The 27,963-nt window shown below is 40.3% G+C and overlaps 1 protein-coding gene across 4 annotated transcripts in view; it reads right to left on the bottom strand.

Moving 5' to 3' along the window:
- XPO7 (exportin 7) overlaps positions 1-27,963 on the bottom strand; it is an 88,828-nt gene that overhangs the window by 15,389 nt on the left and 45,476 nt on the right. The window contains exons 1-16 of one of the 4 annotated variants that reach the window (XM_032389238.1): positions 23,455-24,437; positions 22,774-22,920; positions 20,398-20,491; positions 19,646-19,812; positions 18,525-18,617; positions 15,743-15,847; positions 14,217-14,382; positions 13,523-13,596; positions 11,329-11,448; positions 8,612-8,758; positions 7,287-7,459; positions 5,383-5,576; positions 4,818-4,923; positions 2,044-2,179; positions 1,463-1,536; positions 222-302 (exon numbers count right to left, since the gene is read on the bottom strand). In XM_032389238.1, coding sequence (XP_032245129.1) covers positions 222-302; positions 1,463-1,536; positions 2,044-2,179; positions 4,818-4,923; positions 5,383-5,576; positions 7,287-7,459; positions 8,612-8,758; positions 11,329-11,448; positions 13,523-13,596; positions 14,217-14,382; positions 15,743-15,847; positions 18,525-18,617; positions 19,646-19,812; positions 20,398-20,491; positions 22,774-22,920; positions 23,455-23,475 — 1,898 coding nt within the window. In that variant the 5' untranslated portion in view covers positions 23,476-24,437. Of the gene's footprint in view, positions 1-221; positions 303-1,462; positions 1,537-2,043; positions 2,180-4,817; positions 4,924-5,382; positions 5,577-7,286; positions 7,460-8,611; positions 8,759-11,328; positions 11,449-13,522; positions 13,597-14,216; positions 14,383-15,742; positions 15,848-18,524; positions 18,618-19,645; positions 19,813-20,397; positions 20,492-22,773; positions 22,921-23,454; positions 24,438-27,963 lie in introns of those variants that run through there. The other 3 variants (XM_032389240.1, XM_032389242.1, XM_032389239.1) reach the window with 3 other exon arrangements.

Raw genomic sequence — 27,963 nt, 5'->3', positions numbered from 1 at the left:
GGGATAAATCTGTAGAAATGGTTTGTGGGATGGCTCATATTTGGAGTCTGCAATTATCCCTGGATTCTGTGTGGGTACTGCCTTTGGCTCCTAGGAGAATGGAAGATACTTGAGCACATATAAAACTAAATGAAAGTGAAAACAGCAGGAGGCCATGATTTCTAAGACCATGGCAAGCCACAGTTCCTGCTGTGCACAGAAGCTGACTTAGAAAAGGATATCCAATGGAGAGGTCATTGAGAAGCTGTAGTGTCTTGGAGGTGATCGGTTCACAGCGGCCCCAGTACTTCAGGTTGGTGATGCTGGAGGACAAAAAGAAAAAAAAAGCAGGAGACACTTTTGATTTGCCTGGTTTCCTTGAGGGCTGGGAGAAGAAGAAAATCATCCATCAAGAGTCACCACACATCTGCATCACCAATTCACAGACATCACAACCACAAAAAATGGGTATAAAATCTCCGTACTTACATTTGGTTGACTAGAAAAATTATCCTTCAGATAATCTTCACTACTTGGTTCCAAAGCTACACTGGCCCATACCCAGGCCCTTGGAATTCTGGGGCACTCCAGGGCTGATTTCTGCAGCAAGGGTAAGAGATTTCTGCGGCAGTGATAACATGCAGACGTATGCAATTCTGCACCTGCACCATCCACTGTCAGCTGCAGAATTCTAGTAGCCCTTGCTTCCGGGTTCTTGGCTGGCAGAGTCCTTTAGACCCCCTTTGTTTTTTGCATCTTAAATTATTAACCAGCTCATGGATATGAGTGTTTAGGATTGGGATGGCTGGAAGGGGGCAAAATGTCACTTTGCACACAGCCCTGGGTAAAATATTTGGCTCCTAGTGTGTGCTTTGAGATACTGAGCTCCTAAAAAGGGGAAAATGTGAACAAAGGGGCATAACTTAAAAAACAAAAACAAAAACAAAACAAACGAAAAAGGGCCAATTAGGAGCTCCAACTTTGAAGACAGTTCAAATAGCACTCAATTTTGCAGATTCAAGACTCTCAAAGGGTGTGGATGCTTCTTGAGAGGAAAAGCCTGTTTTAAAGTGGGGCTCTCCTCCTTGGGGGGGGGCACACCTAGTGGAAATCAGCACCAGAAAGTGAATGCCCACTGTGGGCATCCTTGGCAGCAGGGTGATTGGGTGAGAGGCTGAGAACCAATCACTGGGGCAGAGATGTCCATTTTGCTAATGCCATGACAGGGTTTCACCGGTGATTCCAGAAGCTAGAGATGAGATTCCACATGAACAAATTAAATCCTTGCCTGTACAAGCCTGGAATGCTCTGGGGCCGGGCCATATCTCTAAGCACAGCTTGTCACACACTCAAATGCACAATTTTCTGACGCAAACGATCAATGCTGGAATACCAAGGCACTGGCAGCATAATGCCAAGATCACATTTTACAGTTGCAACAGGATTGCAAGGGACTCTTGCTGATGGCAAGCCAAACACTTACATTTTTCCTATGAAGACACTTAGGACCATAGTCTCATCATTCAAGCCCAGAACTTCTGAGAGTCGGCGGTACAGCTGGCGTTGTGTTAAGGGAAGAGAAAGGAATCAGAAAATATGGATTAGAAAAATCACATCCCAGCACTGTTTTTGTCCTTATTCAGGGGTAAGATGTGGAAGAAAACGGACAGAAGTGTGGGGAGGTCTTTGTTGCAGGGATAATAAGCTAGTTTCTAAGTGTTACTTGATACTGGAGAGAGGCTCAGCTATCTTATCAGTCCCCTTCAGCCCTGAGAGTACAAAGACTGTCAAAACGTTCTGCTGCTCTGAACATCAACTCATGGACAGAGACTGAGAACTGCCAATGTTGAAACCAACAGATGTTCTGACTGGCCATCTGTTAAGCCCGTGGAACATTACAGAAATGGACCCAATTTTTTAATGAATCTCTCAAAATTCTACAGATGAAGAAGAGACATTTGGACCATCCTAATACTAAAATCTGTGTCTGAACTGCTATCAGATGTTTCTCAGCCAGCAATTACGTAAGTGACAACCAAGTGGAGCCAATTGAGATCCTGTTACCTTAGAGGATTTTTGCACCTGGTCCCCAATGTAGATCTTACGAAACTGTTCAAAAAAGCTCAGCATGGCCAATTCTAGCTTCTCATTACCCGCTTGAGCCAGGCGAGAATCTGTTAGGTTCATCAGCTGGAGCACCCTAGAGGAAGAACAGCAATGATTCTCTCAACAGCAGGATATCCTGGTCACTCTAGAAAATCCAACCTACCCTCAAATAGTCCTATGTATCTCCTCTCCTTACCCATCCTATCTGAAAGGCATTCTCTGCAGGCTCAATGCTCTGCTGAGAGAACAGAATGCTCCATTTCTGCCCCACAGGAACCACAGCTGAAGAATTAGTATGAATGATGTTTGGATGTTTAAAAGTTCCAGTCCACCAAGACTACAGACTAAGGCAGAACTAGTAATTGGCTTAAAAATAGTGGGAAAACAAAACAAAAGAAAACACTGGCACTGGGGTAATGGTCTTCCTTGAAACTTATGTGAGACCATAAGTAAAGCAATTTATTTTCTAAGTCCCAGTTCCTCATCTATAAAATGAGGGAGACTGCACTAAGCCCGTGGTTCTCAATCTTTTTTCTCACAGAGCCATGAAGGGAATGGACACATGAAGGGCAATGTCCATGGGCAGATAAAAGTTCCAGAGACCAAGAGCAGATATGCTACCCGTGACTTCATCCCTTTACCTCTTCCCTGCACCTTCCCCCCCGCAAAAGCAAGCATACTGGAGTGAAAGTGTGTAAATACTGAATGAATAAAATGTTATTATTACAAGTGAGTCATTTGTCATTCTGATGATGTCAGAACAGGTAAACTATCATTTTGACGTATCATGAGTGAATTAGACTCAGGCGTGATGTTGTAATGCTCAGTGTGAGAACCAGGATACAAGACATTCTCTATATTCAATTTATGTCACACACACAGGATCACACCAGGCTGCTGAAATCAGAAAGCTTATTAGCTTTCATTCTTATCAAATCTTTGCTCAACTCTTCAAAAAATGCCAGTGTGACATGCCATGGAGACTTTTGTCAGGATTAAGGCACCTAAGGGCAGATGGGCATCTGATAAGACAAAAATGGGGATTTTCAGAATAAGAATTATGGACTGAAATGTCTAGGAACCAATCTATTCTAAGGCATCATGTTAAAATGTTTTTATCTCTAAGGAGAGCATCTGAAAGTTCAGAACCCTTCAGGGTGGCATTTCCCCAAGGTTGCAGTCTGTTCGCACACCATCCTGAAACATGATCTGCCCTTCTACTTGCATTCTGACAGGAGGGTACAGTGGGTTGTCCAGGGGCTACTGGACCTGTGACACCATGACAGACTGGATGCAGATGCGCATAAGAGAATCCAGCTGACTTCTGGGCCAGATATTAAAACAAAGCCACTTTCCTCATTAATTTTTTTGAAAAATATTTAAAAAAACATTACTTATGCTGACATGTAATGGGGTTTATTGTTATTTTTAAGGGAATAAATTTAAATTTTCTCAGTTTTTAAATTTTTTTATAAAACATTTTAAGTCATCTCTCCACCCAATATGGGGCTCGAACTCCCTACCCCGAGATCAAGAGTTGCATGCTCCACTGGCTGAGCCAGCCAGGAGGCCCAGTTTTATTTTTTAATACAATAAATATTGATAGCTAGTCTTATAAACAGAAACTCTGAGATCCTCAATACTTTTTAAGAGGGTGAATGGTCCTGATGAAAAGGTTTAAGAACCTCTGTGGCAGAGTATTAAAAAATCCTGCCTTTTTATTTTATTTTTTTATTTTTTTTATTTTTTAAAGATTTATTTGACAGAGAGAGTGAGAGACACAGCGAGAGAGGGAACACAAGCAGGGGGAGTAGGAGAGGGAGAAGGAGGCTTCCCGCCAGGCAGGGAGCCCGATACGGGGCTCGATCCCAGGACCCTGGGATCATGACCTGAGCTGAAGGCAGACGCTTAATGACTGAGCCACCCAGGCGCCCCTATTTATTTTATTTTTTAAATGATTTTATTTGCGAGAGAGAGAGAGAGAGAGAGAGAGAACACAAGTTGGGGGGAAGGGCAGAGGGAGAGGGAGAAGCAGACTCCCACTGAGCAGGGAGCCTGATGCGGGGCTGGATCCCAGAACCCCAAGATTATGACCTGAGCTGAAGGCAGACGCCCAACTGAGCCACCCAGGGACCCCCAAAATCCTGCCTTTTTATTTCTTTGTTAGGTGAATTTTTAGAAATCGTTAAATGTTCATTTATAGGTTTTTAGAAAGATGGATGAGAATTACATAGATATAAAATAATAACTTGAAATCCTCTAGGTGGAAAAGAGATTTGAAATGTCAAGAGATTTGAAATGTCAAGAGATTTGAAAGGCTGTAGAAACTCTTTAATTTCATATTTGAGGATATCTGAAGAACAATATTTTCCTCTTAGTCTTACTCTGCTATGGCAAAAGCAGTCTACATTTCATTAACTCTGAGATACTGTCCTTAAGACTAAAAGCTACTCCTTACTCTGGTCTTCCTAATTCTGTATCCATCATTTCCTTGCTGAATTACTGCAAGTGTTTTCTCAGTAAAGACTGTAGGTAGAATTTTTGCTGTATTTATAAAATGTCTGAAGTTGGACCTGTAACAGTCCTTCATTTTCATGGGCAATCAGCTTCATGAGATTATATTCTATAAACGGGGAGGAAAGCATAGAAGCATGCCAAGTTCCTGTGATGTTGGGACCCAAACAGGTGGCGGTCAAAGCAGTGAAATGGAAAGCCTCTGTGAGAGCACCTACCGACAGACGAGCTCGCCATCCATAGCATCTTGCTCATCAGTGCTGGCAAAAGAAACCCGGCCACCGATCACTGCGCCAATGATGTAAACCAGCCACGTCAGCCTTCCTGCAACAGGAAGAAGACCTATTAGTGTCCCCTCCAGTGGTCATTTCATTGAAGAAATTTCCTCACAGTGAGGTGCGTTTCTTACTAGGAGCTTCTGTCATCTTAAGAACACTATGGTAAAGCCATGAGGTCTAACTTTTCTTACCAAGTATAGCTATCACCCTGCTCTGGTAAGGGTGATGCCGAGGGGGAAATTCATTAGATAACCAACGGTCCCCTATCAGACAAGGTCATTATTTTTAGAGTCCAGTACTTTCTTGAAGTTAAACACATCCATGTAGACACGATTTCAGTTACTCTTCCCTAGCCCTGTGGCATTTATTCATAATATTCTTTTGTGTAGATGGAGGCGATGGATGATGGAAGAGTCTTTTTGGGGGGCAGGTAGGAAAGAGAGGTGGCAGTGAGTGAAGGGGTGCGGACAGCCCCGCCTTTCAGGCCTCAGCACTGTCCACTCACCTTCCTGCACTGCGATATCCATCGGGCTGGCACTGGCACTCTGCAGCAGCTCCTGATAGGACTGGGCAGACTGGTCAAACAACTGCACGAGGAGTGCGCATGTCTTCTCGTACTCACAACGCCCGATGGTAGACAGCTGGTCCAGCTGCTGCTGCACCAGGCCGGTATCCTCCAGAGGGTCTTCCAGGCCATCCCTGCTCCCAAGGGAGGAAGGAAGGCGCTCTCTTAAAATATGCCATTGACTTCCCCACAACAGCTCTCGTTCTTCTGCATTTAGCCACCGTTTCCAATGGCAGAGGCCCACAGCCTAACACTACCTTTTACCAAGAAAGGAATATCAGAAGTGGGAAGATGGGGGTCTTCACCCTAACGTCCGTCTTCTTCAGATACACTCTGTGAGTTGGTGTCCAGCCTTCTAAGCTGAATTCCTGCTCCCTTAACATTAGTCTGCCTCGACCCTCTCAGTCCTATGCTTCTCACCCCAGGAGCTCCTCTTGTTGTTCTTGACTCTAATAAGCTTTGGGACTACAAATATCCTGTCCTTGTGTGGGGCGATGGTGGCCAGATATGTTTTAGAATTCAGAGATCTTCAGATTTTAAAGAAGCAATATGATGCTTCTACCACGTGATATGAACCCTCAATGAACTCTCTGGTGTATCAACTTCAATATTCCTGTAGCAAAATATATAACCATCAGGAATGATCATACAAAGCAGAAGTTTTAAAAAAGGCTCTAAATGGTCTCATATTAGCACATGTAAAATTTTGCCACCAAATGAGTTTTGATTCCAAACTTAAGAGAAAATTTAGTTTTCATGTCTTGCATTTCAGACTCGCAGATGAGGCACCATGGATCCACACCAGGTCCTACCTTATCTATCGGCTCCTAGAGCTAGGAATGTGTCAGACTCTGAGCTCTTCGTCTATTGCTGTATCACAGTGTGACAACCCAACAGCTGCACCACCACGACCATTACTAGAGTCCACAGTTGTGTGTGTACTGTGGTCCACACACTGGGCCAGAACATAGTAATTTAATCCTTTTAATAACCTTGCCCAGGAGCACACAGCTCTTAACTGGCTATCCGGGCCCAAAGCCCACACCTGCACCCACTCCTCAACAACGCCTCACTGAGACCAGCTGAATCCTTAAGAACAGAAATTATGTGGCTGATAGAACAATGCTTTCCAGTGGACTTCACAAACACGTGCATTTTGAAAGGATTTAAGTCGTTAACAGTTGAGCCTATAACTCTTATGACAATTAAATGCCAATTAAGATCTGATTTAAAAAAACAAAACAACAAAACCCAGACCTTCAGAGTCCAAGTCAATTCCCCTAAAAGACAGGTCCCTAAACAAAGAATAACTTCACTTTATATAAGTCATTTCTGAAAGGATCTAACATTTCTTTAGCTATAGATTTCTGGTCCAGTTAACAGTCAAGGTAGACAGAAACCATGCATTCTTGTAATGCGATCGGCAATCAGCTGCCCAGGATTCTACTTGTGCTAGTAATCTCTGGACTGTGTCATCTTATTTATCCACCTCTTTTTCAGGAAACTAAACCACCTATAACTTACACATAATTCTTATCATCTATTGGTTATAAATGTTCCTGTCATGTTGAAAAGGAATCATCAGCAAGGGCAAACAGAATACTGATATACCTTGATTTCAAAGAGATGGCTAAGGAGGGCAGAAAACGGGGACATGAATGAGGATGTTGCAGAGAAAGCCTGTTCGCTCAGATTTTATGCTCCACCTGCTATTCGGGGCTGACATGAGGAAACGGCCATTAACGGCGTCAGCTCCAAGGAGGCCCAAGTCAAGTGCGCTTTTGCCAACTGGGTGTCTGACCTCTGGCAAGTCTGACACCAGGCAGCTGTCCCAGTTTCCTTACCTCAGGATGATGTGCACAGATTCCAAACGGGATGTGATATAGGCTTTGGTGACCTCAGGAGTGTAAGTTTCCAGCATGTGGGGCTCTGTGGCTTTCACGTATGGCACAGAGGCTGCCAGCCGCTGCCATAGGCTCAGGAGATAGTGCACACTATTTGGGGCAAATTCCCAGTGCTAAGGAAAACCAAAAGAGCAGGAGGCACATTTCTCATTTTTTGTACACTTCACACAAAGGAAAAAGGCTTAAAAAAAAAAAAGGATAAATGTTTATGGGCTCTGTTCTGTGCATGACAACTCATCCATCCAATGTGCTTATTATTATTTCAGAGATTAAGCATCTAATAAAAAGAGCTGTTCTACGCTGGTTGTGTAAGCCTTCCCACAAGGAAAGCCTTGTGTAAATGGTTCTCAAACATTAGTATCCATGAGAATCACCTGGAGAACTTGCTGGACACAGAGACACCAAGGCTCCACCCTGGATCTAGTGAAGCAGAAATTATGGGGGTAAAACACAAGCACCTGTATTTTTCAAACTCCCCAGATGATTTTGATGCAAGCCATAAAATTTGAGAACCACTGTCCTATATTACACGACTAAGAAAGAGAGGTCACTAGCTCTCTCTCTTGACTCTTCTGTCTCACTCCATTCCAATCTTGCCTTTTTCAGAGTGATACTCTAAATATTATCCTTGCAATTCCCACATGTTCCTCTAACCAAACTCCTTGCACTTATGTAAGGCAAATGAGCAGGATGCAATAACTACTCTGCAGGGTTGCCCTATACTGATATTCACTTTTGCCGGGGGGGTGGGTGGAGAAGGGAATACAGTACACCTTGGAGATATTACTACGGGTTTGATTCCTGACCACTGCAATAAAGCGAGTCAAATGAGTGTTTTGGTTTCTCAGTGCACGTAAGAAAGTTTTACACTATACTATAGTAAGTGTGCAATAGCATTGTCTCAAAAAACAACGTACATACCTTAACTAAAAAATACTTCAGTGCTAAAAGTGCTAACCATCACCTGAGCTTTCAGGGAGTCATAATCACTGATCACAGATCACCATAACAAATATGAGAAAGTCTGAAATATTGCGAGAATTAACAAAATGCAACAGAGACATGAAGTGAGCAAGTGCTGTTGGAAAAGTGGCCCCGATACACTTGCTCAATGCAGGGTTGCCATAAACATTCAACTTATAAAAAACGCAGTATGTGTGAAGTGCATTAAAATGAGGTATGCCCGTATTCTTTTAACTTTAAAATCAATGAGCAAGAGAAGAGGTTCCAATGTGTAGGAAAGAGAAAGACAAGCAAAGACAAACCTGTAGGCTGGTCACTGTGAAGTTAGCTATCAATCGGATGACCTCAGGGTAGTTTTCCACCTTTACTAATTCTCCCAGTTGATAGTTACTCTTCAATCGGGCCAGTAGTCTGCAAAACTCATGGTAATTGTTTGGGTCTGATAAACTCTGGTGACAGCACAGGAGGAAAATAAAATGTAACATGTGATGCACTATACTTCCAGAATGACATTGGGGATGGCATAAGGGGAGGGGAGAATCTACTTAAACTTCTCAGCTACAGGTCCTCACTTAGAATGATACATCTGTAGAATATTTAAAAACAATTTTTTACAAAGTCACTTTTATTTTTTATTTATTTATTTATTTTTTTTAATGATTTTATTTATTTATTTGAGAGAGAGAGTGAGAGAGAGAGAGCACAAGAGGGGGGAGCGGGAGAGGGAGAAGCAGACTCCCTGCTGAGCAGGTAGCCCGACGCGGGACTCGATCCCAGGACTCCAGGATCATGACCTGAGCTGAAGGCAGTCGCTTAACCAACTGAGCCACCCAGGCGCCCTACAAAGTCACTTTTAAAAGAGATGGTCACACCTATTATCTCATTTGTTCATAACAATCATCCTGTGAGATGAAATTATTAGCCTCAATTCCAAGTCTGAAATGGGAGCTCAGAAGGATCACATTACTTGCCTAAAGTTGTAAAGTGGATTAATAACGGAAAAGGGGTACAATCGAAGATGTGGCTGGTCTGTTTGCTTCCCACTAATCAGAGATGATGAAATTTTCATTTTTACATCTGTCAAATTTATCATTAAATAAGACTATACTTCAGTGGCAAAGTTACACAAATGTTTATTTACATTATATCATCATTGCTATAACAATTTAATTCCTAGATTAGTAAGACAAGAAAGAACAAGTGTTGGTGAGGATGTGGAGAAAAAGGAACCCTCGTGCACTGTTGGTGGGAATGCAAAATGGTGCAGCCACTGTGGACAACAGTATGGAGGTTCCTCAAAAAATTAAAAATAGAACTACCATATGATCCAGTAATTTCACTACTGGGTAACTACTCAAAGAAAACAAAAACACTAATCTGAAAAGATATATGCAACCCTATGTGTACTGCGGCATTATTTACAATAACCAAGATATGGAAGCAACCTAAGTGTCCACTGATAGATGAATTGTTAAAGAAGAGGTTTATATATCTATATATGTTCCATATATGTGTATATAGAACACATACACATACATACAATGTATTATATTACCCCACCATAAAAATAACTATGATCTTGCCATTTGTGACAACGTGGATGAACCTAGGTGGTATTATACTAAGTGAACTAAATCAGACAAAGAAAGACAAATACCACAGGATTTCACTTATATGTGGAATCTAAAAAATAAAACAAATGAACAAACAAAAAAAGCAGGGACAGACCCATAAATACAGAGAACAAACTGAGAGTAGCCAGAGGGGAGGCAATGGGGGGATGGCCAAAAATGGACCAAGGGGAGTGGGAGGCACAGGCTTCCAGTTATGGAGTGAAGACGTCCTGGGGATGAAAGGTACAGCACAGGGAATATAATAGTGCTGTGTGGTAAGCATAACAATGTAGAGAGTTGTTTCACTATGTTGTACATCTGAAACTAATGTACATTCTGAGTCAACTGTACTTTAGTTAAAAAAAAGAATTATTAAAAAGAGGGACAGAACTGAGCATTTTTTTTTTTTTTTTTAAGATTTTACTTATTTATTTGACAGAGAGAGACACAGTGAGAGAGGGAACACAAGCAGGGGGAGAGGGAGAGGGAGAAGCAGGCTTCCCGCTGAGCAGGGAGCCCGAGGTGGAGCTCGATCCCAGGACCCTGGGATCATGACCTGAGCCAAAGGCAGATGCTTAACAACTGAGCCACCCAGGCGCCCCCAGAACTGAGCATATTTAAAAATGAAATGCTTGTTTGGTACTTCCTAGTGTAGAGAAGCGGTACTTTAAAAAAAAGTAGGTGTTGGCTGAATCTCTGAGACTGAAAAACACAAAAAGGGCAATCGAGTTATGGATTGAATACTAAATGGGCAGTATCTCCCTTCCCACCTAAAAGCAGGCCTACACACTTGGGTAAATAATGTATATTAAAAAAAAGGAAAACAGAAACAAAAACCAAACTCTAGATTCTTAATTTCTTGGGGGAAAAATGACTAGCGCTCTCTCCTTATTTTCCTGTGTCAAAGTGATCCTTTCCCCTAACTCTTGCATTCCTGACGCTGGAGGATACAAACTCCTCATTTGGGTAAACTCTCAAGAATCTGCCTACAGAAAAAAAAAAAAAAAAGAACCTGCCTACAGGACATCTGGGTGGCCCAGTCAGTTAAGCGTCTGCCTTCAGCTCAGGTCATGATCCCAGGGTCCTGGGACTGAGTCCCGCATTGGGCTCCTTGCTCAGCAGGGAGCCTGCTTCTTCCTCCGCCTGCCGCTCCCCTCCTGCTTGTGCTCTGACAAATAAATAAAATCTTAAAAAAAAAAAAAGAAAAAAAGAATCTGCCTACAGATACAGACTCACTTAAATCTTCTGAGAATGACACACTGAACTGTTCTCTAGGATTTCTGCTAAGTGTGGCCTCTAGATGGATTTCCTTCTGACTCAACAGAGAGGCACATACTAATCTCACACACACACACACAACATATATTTAAATATGTATTCAAATAATAAATTCTCAAAAATCTTACCTGTGGGTTTTCCAGTATTCGTTTAACACCATCAACAAGATGTGAGAGAAACTTGGCCCTCTCTGCATTGTTAAACAGGGATCTTCTTACTGAGGCAATCTGTACTAAACAGGATAATACCTAAAAGCAGGCACAACCAAACACAACCGATTAAAAAGATGATATGGCTCCTCCATACTATCTTTTCCCTCCTTCCCCTCCTAGAATATTCTTCTTTACATATGCTGTTAACTCTGTTCTTTCAACTTCTGCTACTATTATCACGATATAGAAAGATCAAGGGGAGTGCAGCTGAGGATACTGGAAACAGCTTTATTAAAAGAAAAAAAAAGATCATTAAATCCAAGTTACCATAACAACTAGTTAAATTCATAGTGTGGAAATTCATTTAGGTATTATTCTTTGACCACCCAATGGCTTCTTTGATTCTTGTTAAGATATATACTTAAGGCTTGGAAATACCATACAATTTGTAGATTAAGTAAAGATTTAGTTTTCTCTGTTTGTATCATTAAGTTTACTTCAGGAAAAGGTACCTCACTCAAGAGAGATAGTTCATAAAGGACTCTTAGTAAAGATGTGGGCAACACTAAGGGAATCCAACAAGGTGAGGTGAGGTACACCCTCTAGGGGGTGCAATAGTGGGAAGTTATCACGATATAGAAAGATCTAGTTTTCTCTGTTTTATTAGTTTTAGTTTAGATTTAGTTTTCTCTGTTTCATTAAGACTTTTGGCTAATCATGGGCACCTGGGTGGCTCAGTCATTAAGCGTCTGCCTTCGGCTCAGGTCATGATCCTAGGGTCCTGGGATCGAGTCCCACATCAGGCTCCCTGCTCAGCGGGAAGCCTGCTTGTCCCTCTCCCACTCTCCCTGCTTGTGTTCCTGCTCTCGCTATCTCTTTCTCTGTCAAATAAATAAATAAATAGAAGACTTCTGGCTAATTAGGCTTTGCCATAATGAAATAACCAAGTTAGAACTGTGTCCTGAAAAGAATAGGCTTTACACTGAAAACATTTTACCTTTTCCACACTGTGCTATTTATATTGTTTGCCTCTCCAGATCTGTCTTCTATCCTTCTCCACATGCTCTGTTCCCTGGGAGGCTGACTTCTGTCCACCAACAGCCAGAGCTCCGCTGCCCTCTTGCCTCTAGTAGGCTTCAACCACTGGATAGTACTAGAAGGAGATTAAGGGCAGGAAGAAAAGAGGCACCCCCTCTGGACCCCTGGCTGGGCCATGACTGGCAGTGTCCCTCTCCCTGTGCTGCCCAGCCCTCCCCTAAGACACAGTTTTAGCTCCTTCCAGGGTTTCCCCCATGCCCCCTGGGGCTTCCCACTATTGCACCCTCTAGAGGGTGTACCTCACCTCACCTTGTTGGATTCCCTTAGTGTTGCCCACATCTTTACTAAGAGTCCTTTTATGAACTACCTCTCTTGAGTGAGCTACCTTTTCCTGAAGTAAACTTAATGATACAAACAACACTGAACTCACGTTTCTACTAAAGCTAAGGTCTACATTTGGAAAAGTACCATAATAACCAGGAAAACAGCCTACTGTAGAAAACTATGTAAAACACCCATTACTTTATTGTCTTATCTGTGTGTTTTGTATGGTAGCATTTTACACCAAACAGTGTGAAATACTAGGCCAATGTCTTTCAGGACCTGGATGAATTTTGAGATTTGAGGAGGGTAATTAACTGCTTTAAAGGAGAAATGCATCATTTCCAAGAGTTCTCTAATGTTATCCAGGATAGTACACAAATTTGCCTTCCCCTTACAGCTTCCATTTATCACTTATGTAACATGTGCCTGAAGGATTTTTCTAAAATTTTCTTGGGCAGAATAATCTTCAATTAGACAATATAAGCTGAATCCCCACCCCGCCCCACTCCCCCATTCTAGCCTGTGGCTGTTTGAGGTACAGTATAAAGTCAGATTCAAGATGAGACCAGAAGAGCTTGACATTTGCAGCAATTTGTCATTAGAGAGGAATAATTTAAAGAGAATTAAGACTTTATTGCGAGAACGTTTAGGCCACACGTTTTACCACAAAAGGCTAGATAACTAACCCTAGCATTTCTATGCTTTACTTGCATGATTTTGTACAACAAAATGAACGAGCATAAGGCTCATTCACCATTGCTACTTTCTAGATGTAGGTTAGGCTTTAGAAACTGTAGTCCTGACTCACCAGAGGCGAAAATGAAGGAGGGATGGAATGATACAGGTCAAAAAACAGCTGCAGAGTTGAAGAATCTAAGAACGCTGAAAAAAGACAGAGGAGCCGTTACTGAGTACGTCACTCGTTGCTAGTGGCATGCCTATAGCACTGTGTATTAGGGGCGCGTCCTCTGTTTTTTCTTCTCACAGGGTTTACTTCCTTTCAAGTCATAAGCTAAGAGGGGCTTTTGGTTTTCCCTTTTTTTTTTTGTTTTTTAAAGCACTAGGTTTTAGCTCCTCTAAGGAACAGATTCATTCTTGTGATTCTCAGAGAACTTAAGACAGTCAGGACTATGTTCAAAGCAAGATGTTTGATCCTGAAGAACACAAAAACAAGCATAAGCACAAGTCCTTTTCTTTGATTTCGTGTTTAAACCTAGAAATGACCTCAAATGAGTAAGATCACAGGAGTCTCTAGGTGATGAATGCAAGAAGGTCAAACTCACATCCATTAGTAACCCAGTAATTAAAAAAGATCTCCCAGGCTGAGGGATCTGTAAGGTTCCTCCAACACCCTCTTCCTCACTGTATTAAGACAGATGCTGACTGACTTTCTAAGTTTTCTCTAACAGCAAGCGAGGGCTAGCCAGGGGTTCCTTAGACCATCCCGCAGACATGGTGTGGGGCTGAGCAGCAGTCTGTTCCTGCTGGTGCAGTGCTCCTACCTGATCTCCAGCTGGTGGGAATCTGTACTGTGCACAGGTCATCTGAGGACTCATCAGTAGAAGTGCCGATGAAATCAAAGTTTAGGCAGTTATGAGTGAGTTTGAGCAGTTGCATGAGCAAGCCATGCTGACTTTCATCATTCAAGTTTAGATTCTTTCCTGAAGCCTGTAAAAATCACCACATAATGAGCCCAAACAATCACTCCCCTCTTCCAAGCTTGGTGCCAGACTCCTGAGAAGGCTGTTAAGCCAGAAAGGAGGGCAGTATTTCAACTCAATAAAGTGATGTTTCCCCTGCAAAAGAGGCTGCACTTCTGTCACCTTAATGTCACTATGAAAATCCTAGCTCCTTATTTACTATAAAAACATGGAACTGGTATTTAAAGAAATCCCCCTTTTGACATGTATTCTTTACATGTTGTAGACATACTGACCACAGAGGATTCTGAAGCAATATGGGATGGATGGTTACTCCATTTGCTATGAGATCCTAGGTATTTCTAGATGGGGCTGGTGACCTCAGTGACTAGCTGGCTAATTGTTTTTGATGGTATCAGCCAGGAGGAGTCAATCCTCAGTTTTCTCAAAAGCTTTCCCCCCTCAGGGGGTATAATAGCTTTTGCTAGGTAGCTTGCCCAACCCGAGGACTGTCTGGGAGTTCTGAGATAGAACTAGGTAATTGAGGAAAAAGCTAAATATCATTAACTGGGACAACACAAAGAATCTAAACTTGCTTCTAAAACTCATGACATAATGGAAAATGAGACTAAGAACAGAAAACCCCACAAAAACCCAAAACAAACAAACCCAAAATGAACGAACAGCCAGAGGCTAACCCCATTTAGCTTTCTATGGGGAGGTCCCTATAGATTGTTATAAATGGGTAGGACTCACAGGTGAGCATTTCTTTCCTAGTTCAACTCATCCCTAAATGAACTTCAACACCCATTTTCTGTTTTAAAACAGGTAATTTCCTTATGTGATAACTGTCTACCCCTTCAGGTTATGAAATCTAAATGGATGTTAAAAATTCAAAATCTCCTTTTCCCTACAGATGTTGCTTGGTTATGTGCTGCCTGTAACTCAGCAGGGGGCAGGGGAGCCGGCCTGTTTCAGTATGCTAACAATGCAGTCGGAACCTGCTTTTAGAGCGCTAAGAATCCAAACACCATAAAGCTAACATGCCTTTATTCCATGCAGAAAGATTTTATGTGGGTATAAAAAAAGCAAACAACAAAATCCCAAACTTCGTGGTAAACTAGATTCTTTGGGATACGTGTTCACTTACTGTGCTTTGCTTAGGGGAACGGCTCTGAAATGAGGCAATTCTAATCCCCTCTCTAAAATCAGTTGTCAGTGTGGCACTTTCTTCCACATCTCGGAGACTGGCATCATGTGAGAGATGGTGATGGTTAGGGCTGCACCAACTCTCAAGGGGTCAGCATGGAACTGAACTCTAACAGATCCCCACTCATTCTCATCCTTTCAAAGGGGACTGGGAAGCAGGACCCAATCTACAATCTCACCTGTTTTAGTAAATTGCAGGAAAGTGTGAAGATATCAAATAATGATGAGTCTCGGAAGGAAGAGGCTATTTTTCTGTGCTTGGTTAAAGGATGCGTGGTGTCGGCCTGTGCAAAAAGATAAACCAATCCAAGTTTTAGAATTAATTGCAAAAAAAAAAAAAATTTTCATATAGACTTTAAATAAACTAGGATTTCCAATAAAACCAACTTACATAAAAATACATTTTTAATGTTTAAATCACTGTTAACTCACGTATAATGAGAGGATGCAAAGGACAATAAGCTGCTAACAGCAGGATAGGTCTACAGCTTACAGACGGAAGACAGAAAGAGGGATGAGCATCTCCACTGTAAAGTTTTAATTTCCTCTGCATTTAGGGAGGTAAAATTTAACCAATTGCTGGCAGATACTGCTAATAATTACTAGCATGTTGTATTGTGGCTCAGTCTCAGAAACAGACAGTGGCAAAGCTTGGTAAACAATCCACTCAAGACTAAAGTTGCCACAGAATTTCCAAAGCAGTTATTAACTGACAGCCATGAACTTAGGATAACTGACAACAGCCCATAACACCCTCTGCCTTCTCTAACCTATTTCAACACGTAGTCTCTATCCCAGAAGTGAGCACTTAATTGAAGGGCAGCATCAGTCTCTCACTTTTTCCTCTGTTCCTCTCTTTTCAGCCGAACTTTTTTTTTTTTTAAAGATTTTATTTATCTATTTGACAGAGAGAGGCACAGCGAGAGAGGGAACACAAGCAGGGGGAGTGGGAGAGGGAGAAGCAGGCCTCCCGCTGAGCAGGGAGCCCGACGTGGGGCTCGATCCCAGGACCCTGAGATCACGACCTGAGCCGAAGGCAGACGCCCAATGACTGAGCCACCCAGACGCCCCTCTTTTCAGCCAAACTTTAAAGGTTTTTATGGTTAAGAACTCTGTCTTTTACTTCTTTAGTACGCCCTCTATTCCTGACACACAGACACTTCAGTAAGTGGAATAAAGGGATTTCAAGGTTACCAAGGGAATTTTTAGTCCAACCACCTACTGAAAGCTTAAATCTCTTCTATATACCAATCAATTCATCCAGGAGGGGGCGCATTTGCTGTTGGCACATTAAAGAATGCAGCAAGATTTCTGACAATCAAGTTATGGACTCCCCTTGATTTTCTTTTTTAAAGCTTTATTTATTTAAGTAATCTCTACACCCAACATGGGGCTCAAACTAACGACCCCGAGATCAAGAGTCACATGCTCCTTTGACTGAGCCAGCCAGGCACCCCTCCCCTTGATTTTATTTCTAAGTTCAGACAGGGTTGGTAACAGAAATATGCTTTCTGATTTAAATCTGACAACCAAAAAAACAACAGAAAACTAAGTTTTGCAGAGGTTCAAAGTATCCCCCAATTCTAGCTTCAGTGTCACTGTATTATCATAAATGTCTTGGATAATATGGCACTGCCAGATTATATACCATATTCCATATATAATTGGTTATGCTGATCATACTACAGAGAATAACTGCACACATTAAGTACATTACACACATTTCTACTGTTCCATTAAGAAAGACAAATAAAATTTTGGAGTTTTAAAAAATATCAGCATTGGTGTATTTCGTGGGGCCAAGCTTTGAAGAGGAGAACATTAACCCCACAATCTCTGTTCTCCGTTAATGCATGTTCTTGTATTACAAAGGTAATAGTGGTTCAGTAATAAGTTATTTGTTAAGAGCACAGGCTCTGGAATAAGACTATGCAGGTTCAAATTCAGATACTGTTGCTTGCTAACTGGGATACGTTAGGCAAATTATTGACCTTTATGTGCTGCAGGTTCCTCACCTAGAAAATGGAACAGCCATGGAACCTACCTCCCAGGACTACGGTGAGAATAAAATTAGCTGCTATCAGTAAAGTGCTCAGAACAGCGTCTGCTGCACAGTAGTCACTCAAGAGTACAAGCTATTATTATTTTGATAATTACTGACCATAGTGGGGAGTGCATGTGACAGAGAACACAGTATGGACTCCAGAGTTTAAATGGCTAGAAGCTGATGCATTTAAAACAGTACTACCTCACAGTTAAAATTCTCAGGGTTAATAAAAAGGTCTGCATAAATACGCGCAATAGCAACAGTGATGCCAATGTAATTTACAGCTGGTGACCGAAGGGTGAGAAGTCACAACTAATATTAATACTGGCCTGTTCAATAATTACAAAATTTTAGCTGGATACAAAAGTAAATGACTAAAAAAAATAATAGCCAGAGCAAAAGAAAGCCACTGGTGTTTTCCTCTGTAGTAACCTGTGACAAGAAGGACTACTCAAAAAATTATTTGGTATTTAGCAGAATGTTTTATGCATTCCAAAAATACCACCAGAGAAGTCTTTAATAGCAGCACATGGGAATTGAGTTTTAAAGGGTTATAAATACATATTAATGTATTTAGCAGAAGTGGCACACAAACGGTCTGGTTCCACTTTTGTGATCCCCTTTTTGAACACATTCTCTTTTATTAGCAAAGCAGTGATTTATTAAGGCTTTGACTTAGGCCTGTTGCTCTCATCTCGCACAACGAACATTAATATCAGCAAGGAGAGCTGTTCTGGAGACAGAAGGGGACCAGGATGTTAAGAACGAGGTAGGCTGCACGTACAGAGGAAAATCCAATGGAACTATTGTTTCAAAGGGCATTAATCACTTACCGCAAAAGCACACAACTGCCAAAAAAGATCATCTCACACATAGCAGAAAACACCAATACTAAGAAAAAATATGGCACTTACTTCAATGAGGAAGGCTGTAGCACTTACTTGATTAATTTCATTGGTTAGCTGAGATAAAATAGTGACGCCAATGACGCAGTATTCCACACTATCCTGGTAAAAACAACGTGAGGCACGAGTTGGTGTGTGCAGCGAGACTTTAGCAATGGCGGCGCAGCCGCGCTTTGGACGTGGCAGCGTCCTGTGTAGCTATTAAAACTGCCCAGATAAGGCAGCGAGGAATTGTAGTTTAAAACTGCTGCTTTGCAGGACATAAAATATAACTGCCACAGAGGAAGACTGCTAAATCTGACTTCATCAAGACTGAAACCTTTTGTATTTCAAAAAGTCATAAGCATTATACCGTACCCATTATACAAAGAGAAACTGGCAAAATACATTTAAGGTAAGTGACAAGTGGATGTGTAACATAATTCACAAAGAGACCACATACAACAATAAGAAAAAGATAAAGAACTCCAGATTTTTAAGATATAAATCGGAAGTTCTACAGAGAAAAAAAAAACAAGTAGTAAATTAACATATGAAAATTTGTTCTGTCTCATTCATAACTCAAATGCTGAGATACTAATTCTTTTTACCTATTAAATTTGAAAAATAAAAAAGCTGAGTTCCTGGGGTGGAGGTATAGAGACAGGCACTCTTTTAATTGTTGTAGGAAACAACCTTTTTTGAGGATAATTTGGAAATATCTTTGAAAGCCCAAAATACACATATCCCTTTGACCGTATAATTCCAAGGCTAGGAATTCACCCTACAAACACACTTATTCCAAGTATGACAGGTGTATATATATTTTAGGTTTACTTAACTTACTTACTGAAGTGTTTACTTAACAGTCAAAGTATAGAACTAAACTAAATGCCCACCTATAAGACATTAGTTATTAAGCGATGGTATTTTCAGATTGGAATAGTATACAGACATTAGAAAAACCAGAGTTTGTCTGTGCTGACATGTAAGCATGTAAAGCCAAGGAATATTAAAGGCAAAAAAGACACAGAAGAGAATGTACAAAATAATTCCATTTTGTGTAATTTTTAAAAAGTAGATCACTATATAAGCATATACATGTTGCTTCTCACATTCCTACTACATCACATCAGATATATACATCATACCTGTAAGAACCTTGTGACGTCTGTGATTGCATTTCTGAAGACATAGTCGTCCTTCTGACAGTCAAACCAGCCCAGTTTTGTGATTCTGGCATATAACTGAATAAGTGCTTGTGTCACAAAAGTAGCCAACTTTGGCCGAGTGGCAAGGTAGTTGAGCACATAGTTCCCTACAAAACAAAAAACTCTGCATAACAGAAAGCTCTGCCAGGGAAGGCCACACATCTTTAAATATATTAAACATCCAAGAAATGGTAAATTTAGCCTATTTCCCCTAAACTCCCTTAATTCTTGTTTCTGCTGTATTCCCTTAATTCTTAATGCGACTGAGAAATGGGACTTTGAATTTAAGATTAGTAGGCTTTCCAATTCAGGATTTTATACTTGTCACAGTGAAGACCCTGGAGTACGGCAGCCTTGAATCTACTACTAGATAGTTAAATAACATGCCTGCCCAGAATTCAAAATCCTTAACAACATTTTTCTTAGTTATTAGTGGCAGTAAGGACTGAACGAAAGAAACCTCTTGACGACAAAAGGGATGACTTAAGACTTTATCTAGAAATAATTATATAAGATCCTCTTTACTTTCAAAAGCCCCAAATTCTGGGGGGCAAGGGGGGAACCTGGATTCTACATATTTTGTATGCTTACCAATTCCAGAACATTATCAAACAAGCAACATAAATTTAACTATTACTAAGCACATCACTAAACAAACTAATTTCTTGAAAACAGATCAATTCTCTACTTACGAATATCTATGCGTTGCTCCAATGGTAGAGGGTTGTTTGTGCGTGATACAAGCTTTGTAAGGCATGTAGCTGCCAGTAACTGGGAGTAAGAGGACTGTGGAAAGACGGGGAAAAGGACTTAGAATTCAATTTTATTAAGTTAGTCAGTCATGAGGTTTTTTTATTTGGAGATCTATGCTGAGATTCAAGAAATATTAATCAGTTTTGCAATAGTCGATCCTCCGCATTTTAGAGGGTCTAAGGAAAAATGAGTCCCACATAGAGTCTATGTTCACTGAGCTGATTTCAGTTATGAACAAGGTGCAGTATGAAGTGAATGGCCTGACTGAACTGAATCCAGGGCAGATTCTGCATCACTTAGAGGGGGCCCATGCTAGAGAGGATCATTTCAGAAATATACTAAGAAGACAAATCTTTAGCAGATGGATCTTTTCTTTCATTTAAACCAAGAAATCTTCTGTCAAAAGCCTTGTTATAGTGATGCTTCAAAAAGTTTCAACTCAAAATATTGCTATAGTATACCATTAGAAAGTTGTTTTTTTTTTTAAAGCAGCATTAGAGGGAGCCATTACATTATGCTATATAGTTAATTCCTAACCTATATCTTTACATCAGCACGGCTATCAATCAGGTACAGCTTTGGGGGATGTATATGCTAGTTTTAAAGTAAATTTATACCAATTATTTATGAGAAAGAAAAATTATGCCCTATGCAAGGGAACAGCATTATCATATTCTCACATGTGGATTTTATGAATTTTAACCTTATGGAGAATAAAATATTCCGGTATTCTAACTGATCATAATGTATAAAAAAGTGCCATGTGCAAATTCTTCTAGGTGGCTCTATTACGATAATGTCCTATATAACAGGGACAGACTCAGGACTATTAAAATAATTTAATTAAGGGTCAAGGATAATTTCCTATAACACTAAGAATCCTTAAGACAGTAGGCTATCCACAGGCACTGCATAATGCCACCAGTTATAAAAAAATTTATGCTTAAGAAAAAAAATCTATAAAGTGACTTTGACATGTGATTTTTATTCAACACCCCTGAACATGGTTTAAACTGATTAGAGCAGGTGTGTCAAATCACTAATAATGCATGAGAGGCTACTCTAACTGTAGAATACAGCATACAACTGTAACTAGACATTATGCAACATCTAAATGGTTCTTATATACAATTCCAATAAACCTGCTACGTCACTAAGAAGTCAATAGAGATTAAAAGGAAGATTCCACTATGATTGTTTTTAGTACTGCACCAATCCTGTTTTACTGCAGCTTGTTTTATTTATTGACTGTCAACATGAGGATCCGGAGTTAACAGGGTCAAAGATGATACGATGATACTGTGGGGCTCCAGTGGGAGTCACCTGGAAGAGCTGGTTGTGCACCTCCCGGAGCACGAAATATACGAATATAAGTGGGTCAAACCCTAAAACTAAGGGACTGGAAAGAAATTTACAACATACTACATGCGAAAACAGAACAGAGCACTATATAGTCTCTGACCAGGGCTCTGTAACCTTCTGATGCTTGGAAAAACAGTTAGCTCTCTTAGCTACTAAAGGATAATTTTTAGCCAACCGAACAAATACTGTTACACTGTCAATGAAAATTCAAACATGAAGTCATCCAGAATTTTACCTTCAAAACAAATTAACTGCTTTTGTTCTTTCCACATGTCCTTCCAGTCTGAAGTAAGAGTGCTAGCTGCTGGTCTAGTTGGGATTCTGACTCTCGGGCCCTTGCAGGATACCCTGGCTGGATTCTTAGCCTTCCTAAGACCGCCATCTTGCCCCAAATACTAATTTAACCAAACGAGGTCTCACTGACAGCATTATACTGACCACTGCACTGCCATTTTTAAGCTCCAAGAGGCTCTGATTGCATTTTAAAAGCTCGAACCTCTGGTGGTTCTCGTTGTGGAACGTTCCCCCCATGCCTCCGAGGCAGTAAACAGCAGCTGTGGTACAGAGGCGACAGCACAGTGACCACTGGGGAGCTTGCACGGTGACATGGGCTCTGTGGGTAAGAAGGCTCATTCGTATACAGCTCTGGCTCCTTTGTAAAGGATCCGAGGTGGTACTTAAGTGTGAAAAACAGAAAGTCCCAGAAATGTGATTCAAGATGAAAAATGACAGAACAAAGTATATGTTCAATGAGATTTTCCTGAGGAGGAGGCTGTGTGTCCTTTCACTGTCAACCTGGCAGCTAGCGATGGTGCTTTTTAAAGGTGAAATTAAGAAGGCAGAGAGGCACCTAGAAGGATTAAGGAACACAAGCTATCCCAATCCGCCCTTAAACTTGGAATATATTTTCCTGAACCTCTCTCCTCCTTCAGGAGTTTTCAAATCTTACGCACACTTCCTCTCTCGAGGAGCAGCTGGCACTTGCTCAGGCAATCAGGGCTGTTGGTGAATTCGACCAAGGCTTTCTCTGCCTGGAGTCGAGTGGTTGTGTCTGTTGTCTCATAAAGCTGTTTGCACAGATTCTCTAGTTGGGCCAGGCTCTGGAAAAGATCAGTCAGGAAAGAAATCAGTCCGGCCTACTATATATACAACGTACTGTGCACAAAACCACCAGATGAAGGTAAGTACTAATCAATGGAGAGAGACTTGTTTCTCAACTCTGAGGAGAATCTGGGTGACCTTTATCTAATAATAACCACTTACAGCTTTTCAAATTTTATGTTTTAGAAGACAAAATGATAAAACACCTAAAATACCCATACATTTTTAGTCATTCTGTTGGAGGTCAATCACAAATGATACATTCATTTTCCCTTGCAAATACCCAACCTCCCAAGCTTTTCCAAAAGGCTTTCAAATAAAAATTCAGAATTTACTTGTTCTGCCATCAATTTCAAAACAATACTGGAGGCACTGCTGGAAAATTAAGCACATAAATACACAATATAAGTGTCACATAGATCTTTTTGTAATTTAAAATTTTTCCCTTTTCCTAGTAGTTACTGGCTCACAACTATGCGTACGAATAAAGATGGCCGACCTCTATGAGAAAGCTTCAGAATGCATGTACGCACCTTCCTCCCTGGGTCCCTCATGTTTAAAGTTCAGCAGACTCTCTTCTCCTGTCGTACTTTAAACTCTTGCTTCAGTTCCAAATTTAAAGTGCAAGGGTCAAAATAAATGCAACCCTCACATATGCTCAGACGGAGATAAGACCAGGGAAACGCCCCCAAACAAACCCTTCTCTCCAAATCTTGAACCAGTTCCAGGGAGGCAGGAAGGGGATGGGTGTGTGCTTCAGTCAAAAACCCAAAGGGATGGCAGAAAGGGATGCAAATCTACTTCCACTGACCGTGGTGTTGAAAAGCAAAGAGGAAAGAAACCAGTAAGAGTTCATTTAACTGTCACCTTTCACGGACTGAAGAGGAGGGCAAACATCTGTTAGTCTTCAAAGGAATGGTTTGGACTTTAAGAAGAAATCTGAGCCTATTTTCTAGAGTAGCAAGCAAGATTTGGTTTAAACAGTATGTGGGATGATGGATCCTACTATTAGACATGACAACTGCAACAGGAACAGAAATAATAATAACAGTAATAATTAAACAAACTGACCCGGGTAAATAGCCTAAAATTTCTTACACTACCTGTCTGCCCAAGGCTTTTCAGGATCGCTTTATTTCATTATGGTGTTACTTTATAAATCACAGCTTTTCCACGAAGTAGGAACGCCCTTAGGACAGGATACCTATTTTACTCAACCTGATTAATAAATTTCAAACATTAACCCAAAGGAAACAAGAAAGACAAATACTGACACTCTAAGATCAGCAGTTCTCACTTCAGAGAGCTCCCCAATAACAGACACGACAACCCCTACTTCCAAAACAAAACCACCCACCCACCCTTTAAAACATCTTGGGACTCTGATTAGCCTTATGTTTAACTTGTTCCTCTCTGACTTCCAGGAGTCTCACTTAATACCTTCTTGAATTTAAAAGCACAGAGGAGGGGCCCCTGGGTGGCTCAGTCTTTAAGTGTCTGCCTTCGGCTCAGGTCACGATCCCAGGGTCCTGGGATCGAGCCCACACAGGGCTCCCTGATCAGCGGGAGGTCTGCTTCCCCGCTCCCACTCCCCTTGCTTGTGTTCCTTCTCTTGCTGTGTCTCTCTGTCAAATAAAAAATAAAATCTTTAAAAAAATAAATAAAGCACAGAGGAAATTGCACTTACAAAAAAGTTAGATCTCAGTGAAGTCCCATAAGTAGTACCTGATTTTTTCAAAAGCTTATGAACACAAGGAATAGAGGATAAGGCAAATTAATTACATATATTCCATAAACACAAGTGAAAGTGATACGCTTACAATATTGGCCCAAGATCTTACTGACAAATGAAATCAGTTTAATTTTAAATCCCCACGTTCCTAAGCAAGGGATTAAATCTCCTTCACAAGGTTTTGTTTCAACCTAGCAGGCTGGGTCTCCCCACACCCCATAAAATGATTAAAAAAAAAAAGGAAAAGAATTATTTTAAAAATAGGTTAACAGGGGTGCCTTGCTGGCACAGTTGGTAGGGCATGCGACTCTTGATCCCAGGGGTTGTGAGTTTGAGCTCCATGTTGGGTGTAGAGATTACTTAAAAAAAAAAAAAAAAAAAAGAAAAGGTAACACAGAAGTCATGAGCAGAACATGACTTCTAAAACTGAAAATAGCTATAAAATCTGGTATTAGGTATTAGGGAGCAGCAGCTGCCTCATAACCCCACAGCCACCACACACTTGGAGCTTTCCAATATCCTGAACAGATACTCCCTACATAGTCATGTTGCTTAAGGTATAATGACTCTCCTTAAAGTCTGATCAATCAGTTCTGGTAGCACCCCCAGTGCATCTCTTGTTTATGTTTATTACAACAAAATTGTTCACATGACAATGGCTAGGCATCTGTCACCAGTAATTCCTTACTGCTAAAACCCTACATGCAGGTTATGGTGGGCTTTCTCGGTGGTTGTTTTGTTTTGATCTGCTTTAATTCAGCAGACAAAAACATACTGCAGGGTAAGTCTGTTAATGAGTTCTCAGCTCAGGAAACAAATCTGTTTAAAAAACAAAAAAGCAATTTGACCATTTACACAAACAGTTTGAAGAACTATAGCCCTGTTTCTGTGTTTCCAGAACGAATGGGAAACAATTTTGTTTTCCCAAACAATTAGTGAAAACATCTAAAAACCACAGGGTTAACAGTCATTTTATTTGGGAATATTACGCATATTACCCAAGGAAGGAGAGGAGACTGACACATTTATCTTTATGCCTTCTGGATCCTAATGTTTCTAAAGCAAATCTAACAGATTATTCTGAATCACCTTTTTTGGGACCCTGATAAAACAATTTATCCTACAATTATTTGATTAGCTATTAAAAGTGGTACTTCACATTTAGGATAGCAACAACACATCACAGCATTTCCCCCCCTTTGCACAGTAACACCTGTATTAAACCTTCTCCCATCCACCTATCTTATTGAGGACAACTATTACGTGATGCCAGTTCCGTCACAGAAAAGCCTCTAGAGAAGAACGTCTATTTTCTATTCCTGAGACTGCCAAATGTATAGTCCACAAAGAAACATCCATCTGGTCTCATTGAACAGAAAAGCACATTTGGGTGAAATACTTCACAAAGCTGGAAGGCGATCTTTCACTAGCAAAGTGTGGCTTTAGTACAAGAAATGTAAGACAAACCCCCAAACCTTGACCACGCTGATTTCAGCAGTGATAGTTAAGATGAAGGTACTGAAAGAAAAGTTGCTTCACTAATATTTAGCAACAATATTATTTTATACAGTCTTTTAAACTTGAATAGAGAAAATGCAACTCGTTTACTCTCATTTCAATATAAGGTGCAACCAATTGAGACTATAGACCTTAGAATATAAGGAAGAATAACCTGAAGAGTTTCGAAGAAAATAAAGATTGTTCCTGGGTTAGATGCTATACTACTCCACAAAGCAGAGTACTTTGGGAACTTATCTTAATTTGTAAAATACTGCTTTTTAAAAAGCCTACCAGTATATATTTTTAAATTAGCCTCACTGTTTAAAAAAAAAAAATTCACTTGGAGATTTCCAATCAGAGACTAGGATACACAATTTTAGGAAGGATTTGATAACAGTCCCATAATGCTCAGTACTGAACAGAAAACAAACATAACCCTTGGATGACTAGTCAGATCTGCAGGTCCTCTGTAGAGCACATCTTTAATCTGACAGCCTCCAGCACCCCCTGAAATGATCAGAAACCACCATCCTATTACAAAGTGTGAAGTGCAGGCTCCATTCGGAGAATTTCTCATGAAAAATGTAGAGTAGATTTACCAATTCTGGATCTGAATTTTCATGATTCGGATGCCTTAAGTATACAAAAAAAAAAAATTGCTGAAAAAAATAAACCAGTTTCAACTTGCTCATAAACTACATTAATTTACATTTAGTTGGAACTTTTTGGTATACTAGGAAAACATTGTGTTAATTAAAGATGCGTACTGAACAGGTGAACCATTTTGAAGCTCTATCAGTAAGGTTAATAAAATTAATTACTAATTACATTTTATTATTTATCTATTCAATAAGGCATTCTGTCAATAATGAGTACCTAATTATCATAGATAATATCTTTTAAAACTCCTAAAGATCCAGTAACAACAGTTAATTGTTAGGTTAAAAAAGCAAGTGGCAAAGCTGTATGTGGTGTGTATCATTTGTGATATATGTTAGCAAATTCACAGAAGAAAATCTGGAAGAATACAAACCAATCATCTCTGGGAGGTAAGATTATGGGAAACTGTCAACTTCTATGTTATGTATTTCTGTAACTTCTGAATTTTTGACGACCATATATTACTTGTAAGTAGGAAAACCCCCCAACAACTATACAGATAAGTATCTCTTTAAAGGACAGATTTGAGCTACATTCTCCTTCTAAATAAACTTTTCTAATTAGTAACATATTACAGCTGATTCTGTTTGCAATCAGAATTCATAAAACCAATTCAAAAAACCAAAAAAGGCAAAAGGCTATTCTAAAAATGAAATTTTAAACAACTATGTCTCTATTTATTACTTTTATTTTGTTCTTAACAATTGTAAATGCTGATAATTTAAATGGCCTAAAAAGAACATTCCACAAAAGATTCCTCTTGTTTATGTTGTCTAGAAGGCAATCCTATGGGCCAAAGCCATTATGGTTTTATACATATATCAGCAGATCTCTAAGATGTTATTTGTTGCAGTGGAGTCAAGGGGGGGAAAGTAGCCAGCTCTCCCATGAGAATGTTTATAAATGCAAACTACTTATTTTTAAAAGTTAAAGAAAAAAATTTACAAAGCCAGCGCACTTTACAAGATATACAAATGGCCAATAAGCAAATGACAAGGTGCTCAATCACAATAATTGTCAGGAAATGTAAATTCAAACCACATGAGACATCTATTAGAACGATTATAATAAAAAAGCCAAGATCTAGTGTTGCTTTGGATGTGAAAACAAGAACTCCTACGCTGCTAGTGGAGTCTGAATTGGTGCAAAC

Source organism: Phoca vitulina, unplaced genomic scaffold, assembly GCF_004348235.1.
Source record: "Phoca vitulina isolate PV1807 unplaced genomic scaffold, GSC_HSeal_1.0 scaffold53, whole genome shotgun sequence".
Taxonomy (NCBI): Eukaryota; Metazoa; Chordata; class Mammalia; order Carnivora; family Phocidae; genus Phoca; species Phoca vitulina.
Note: the sequence above shows the minus strand (reverse complement) of the source record. Positions and strands in the feature narration are given on the sequence as shown.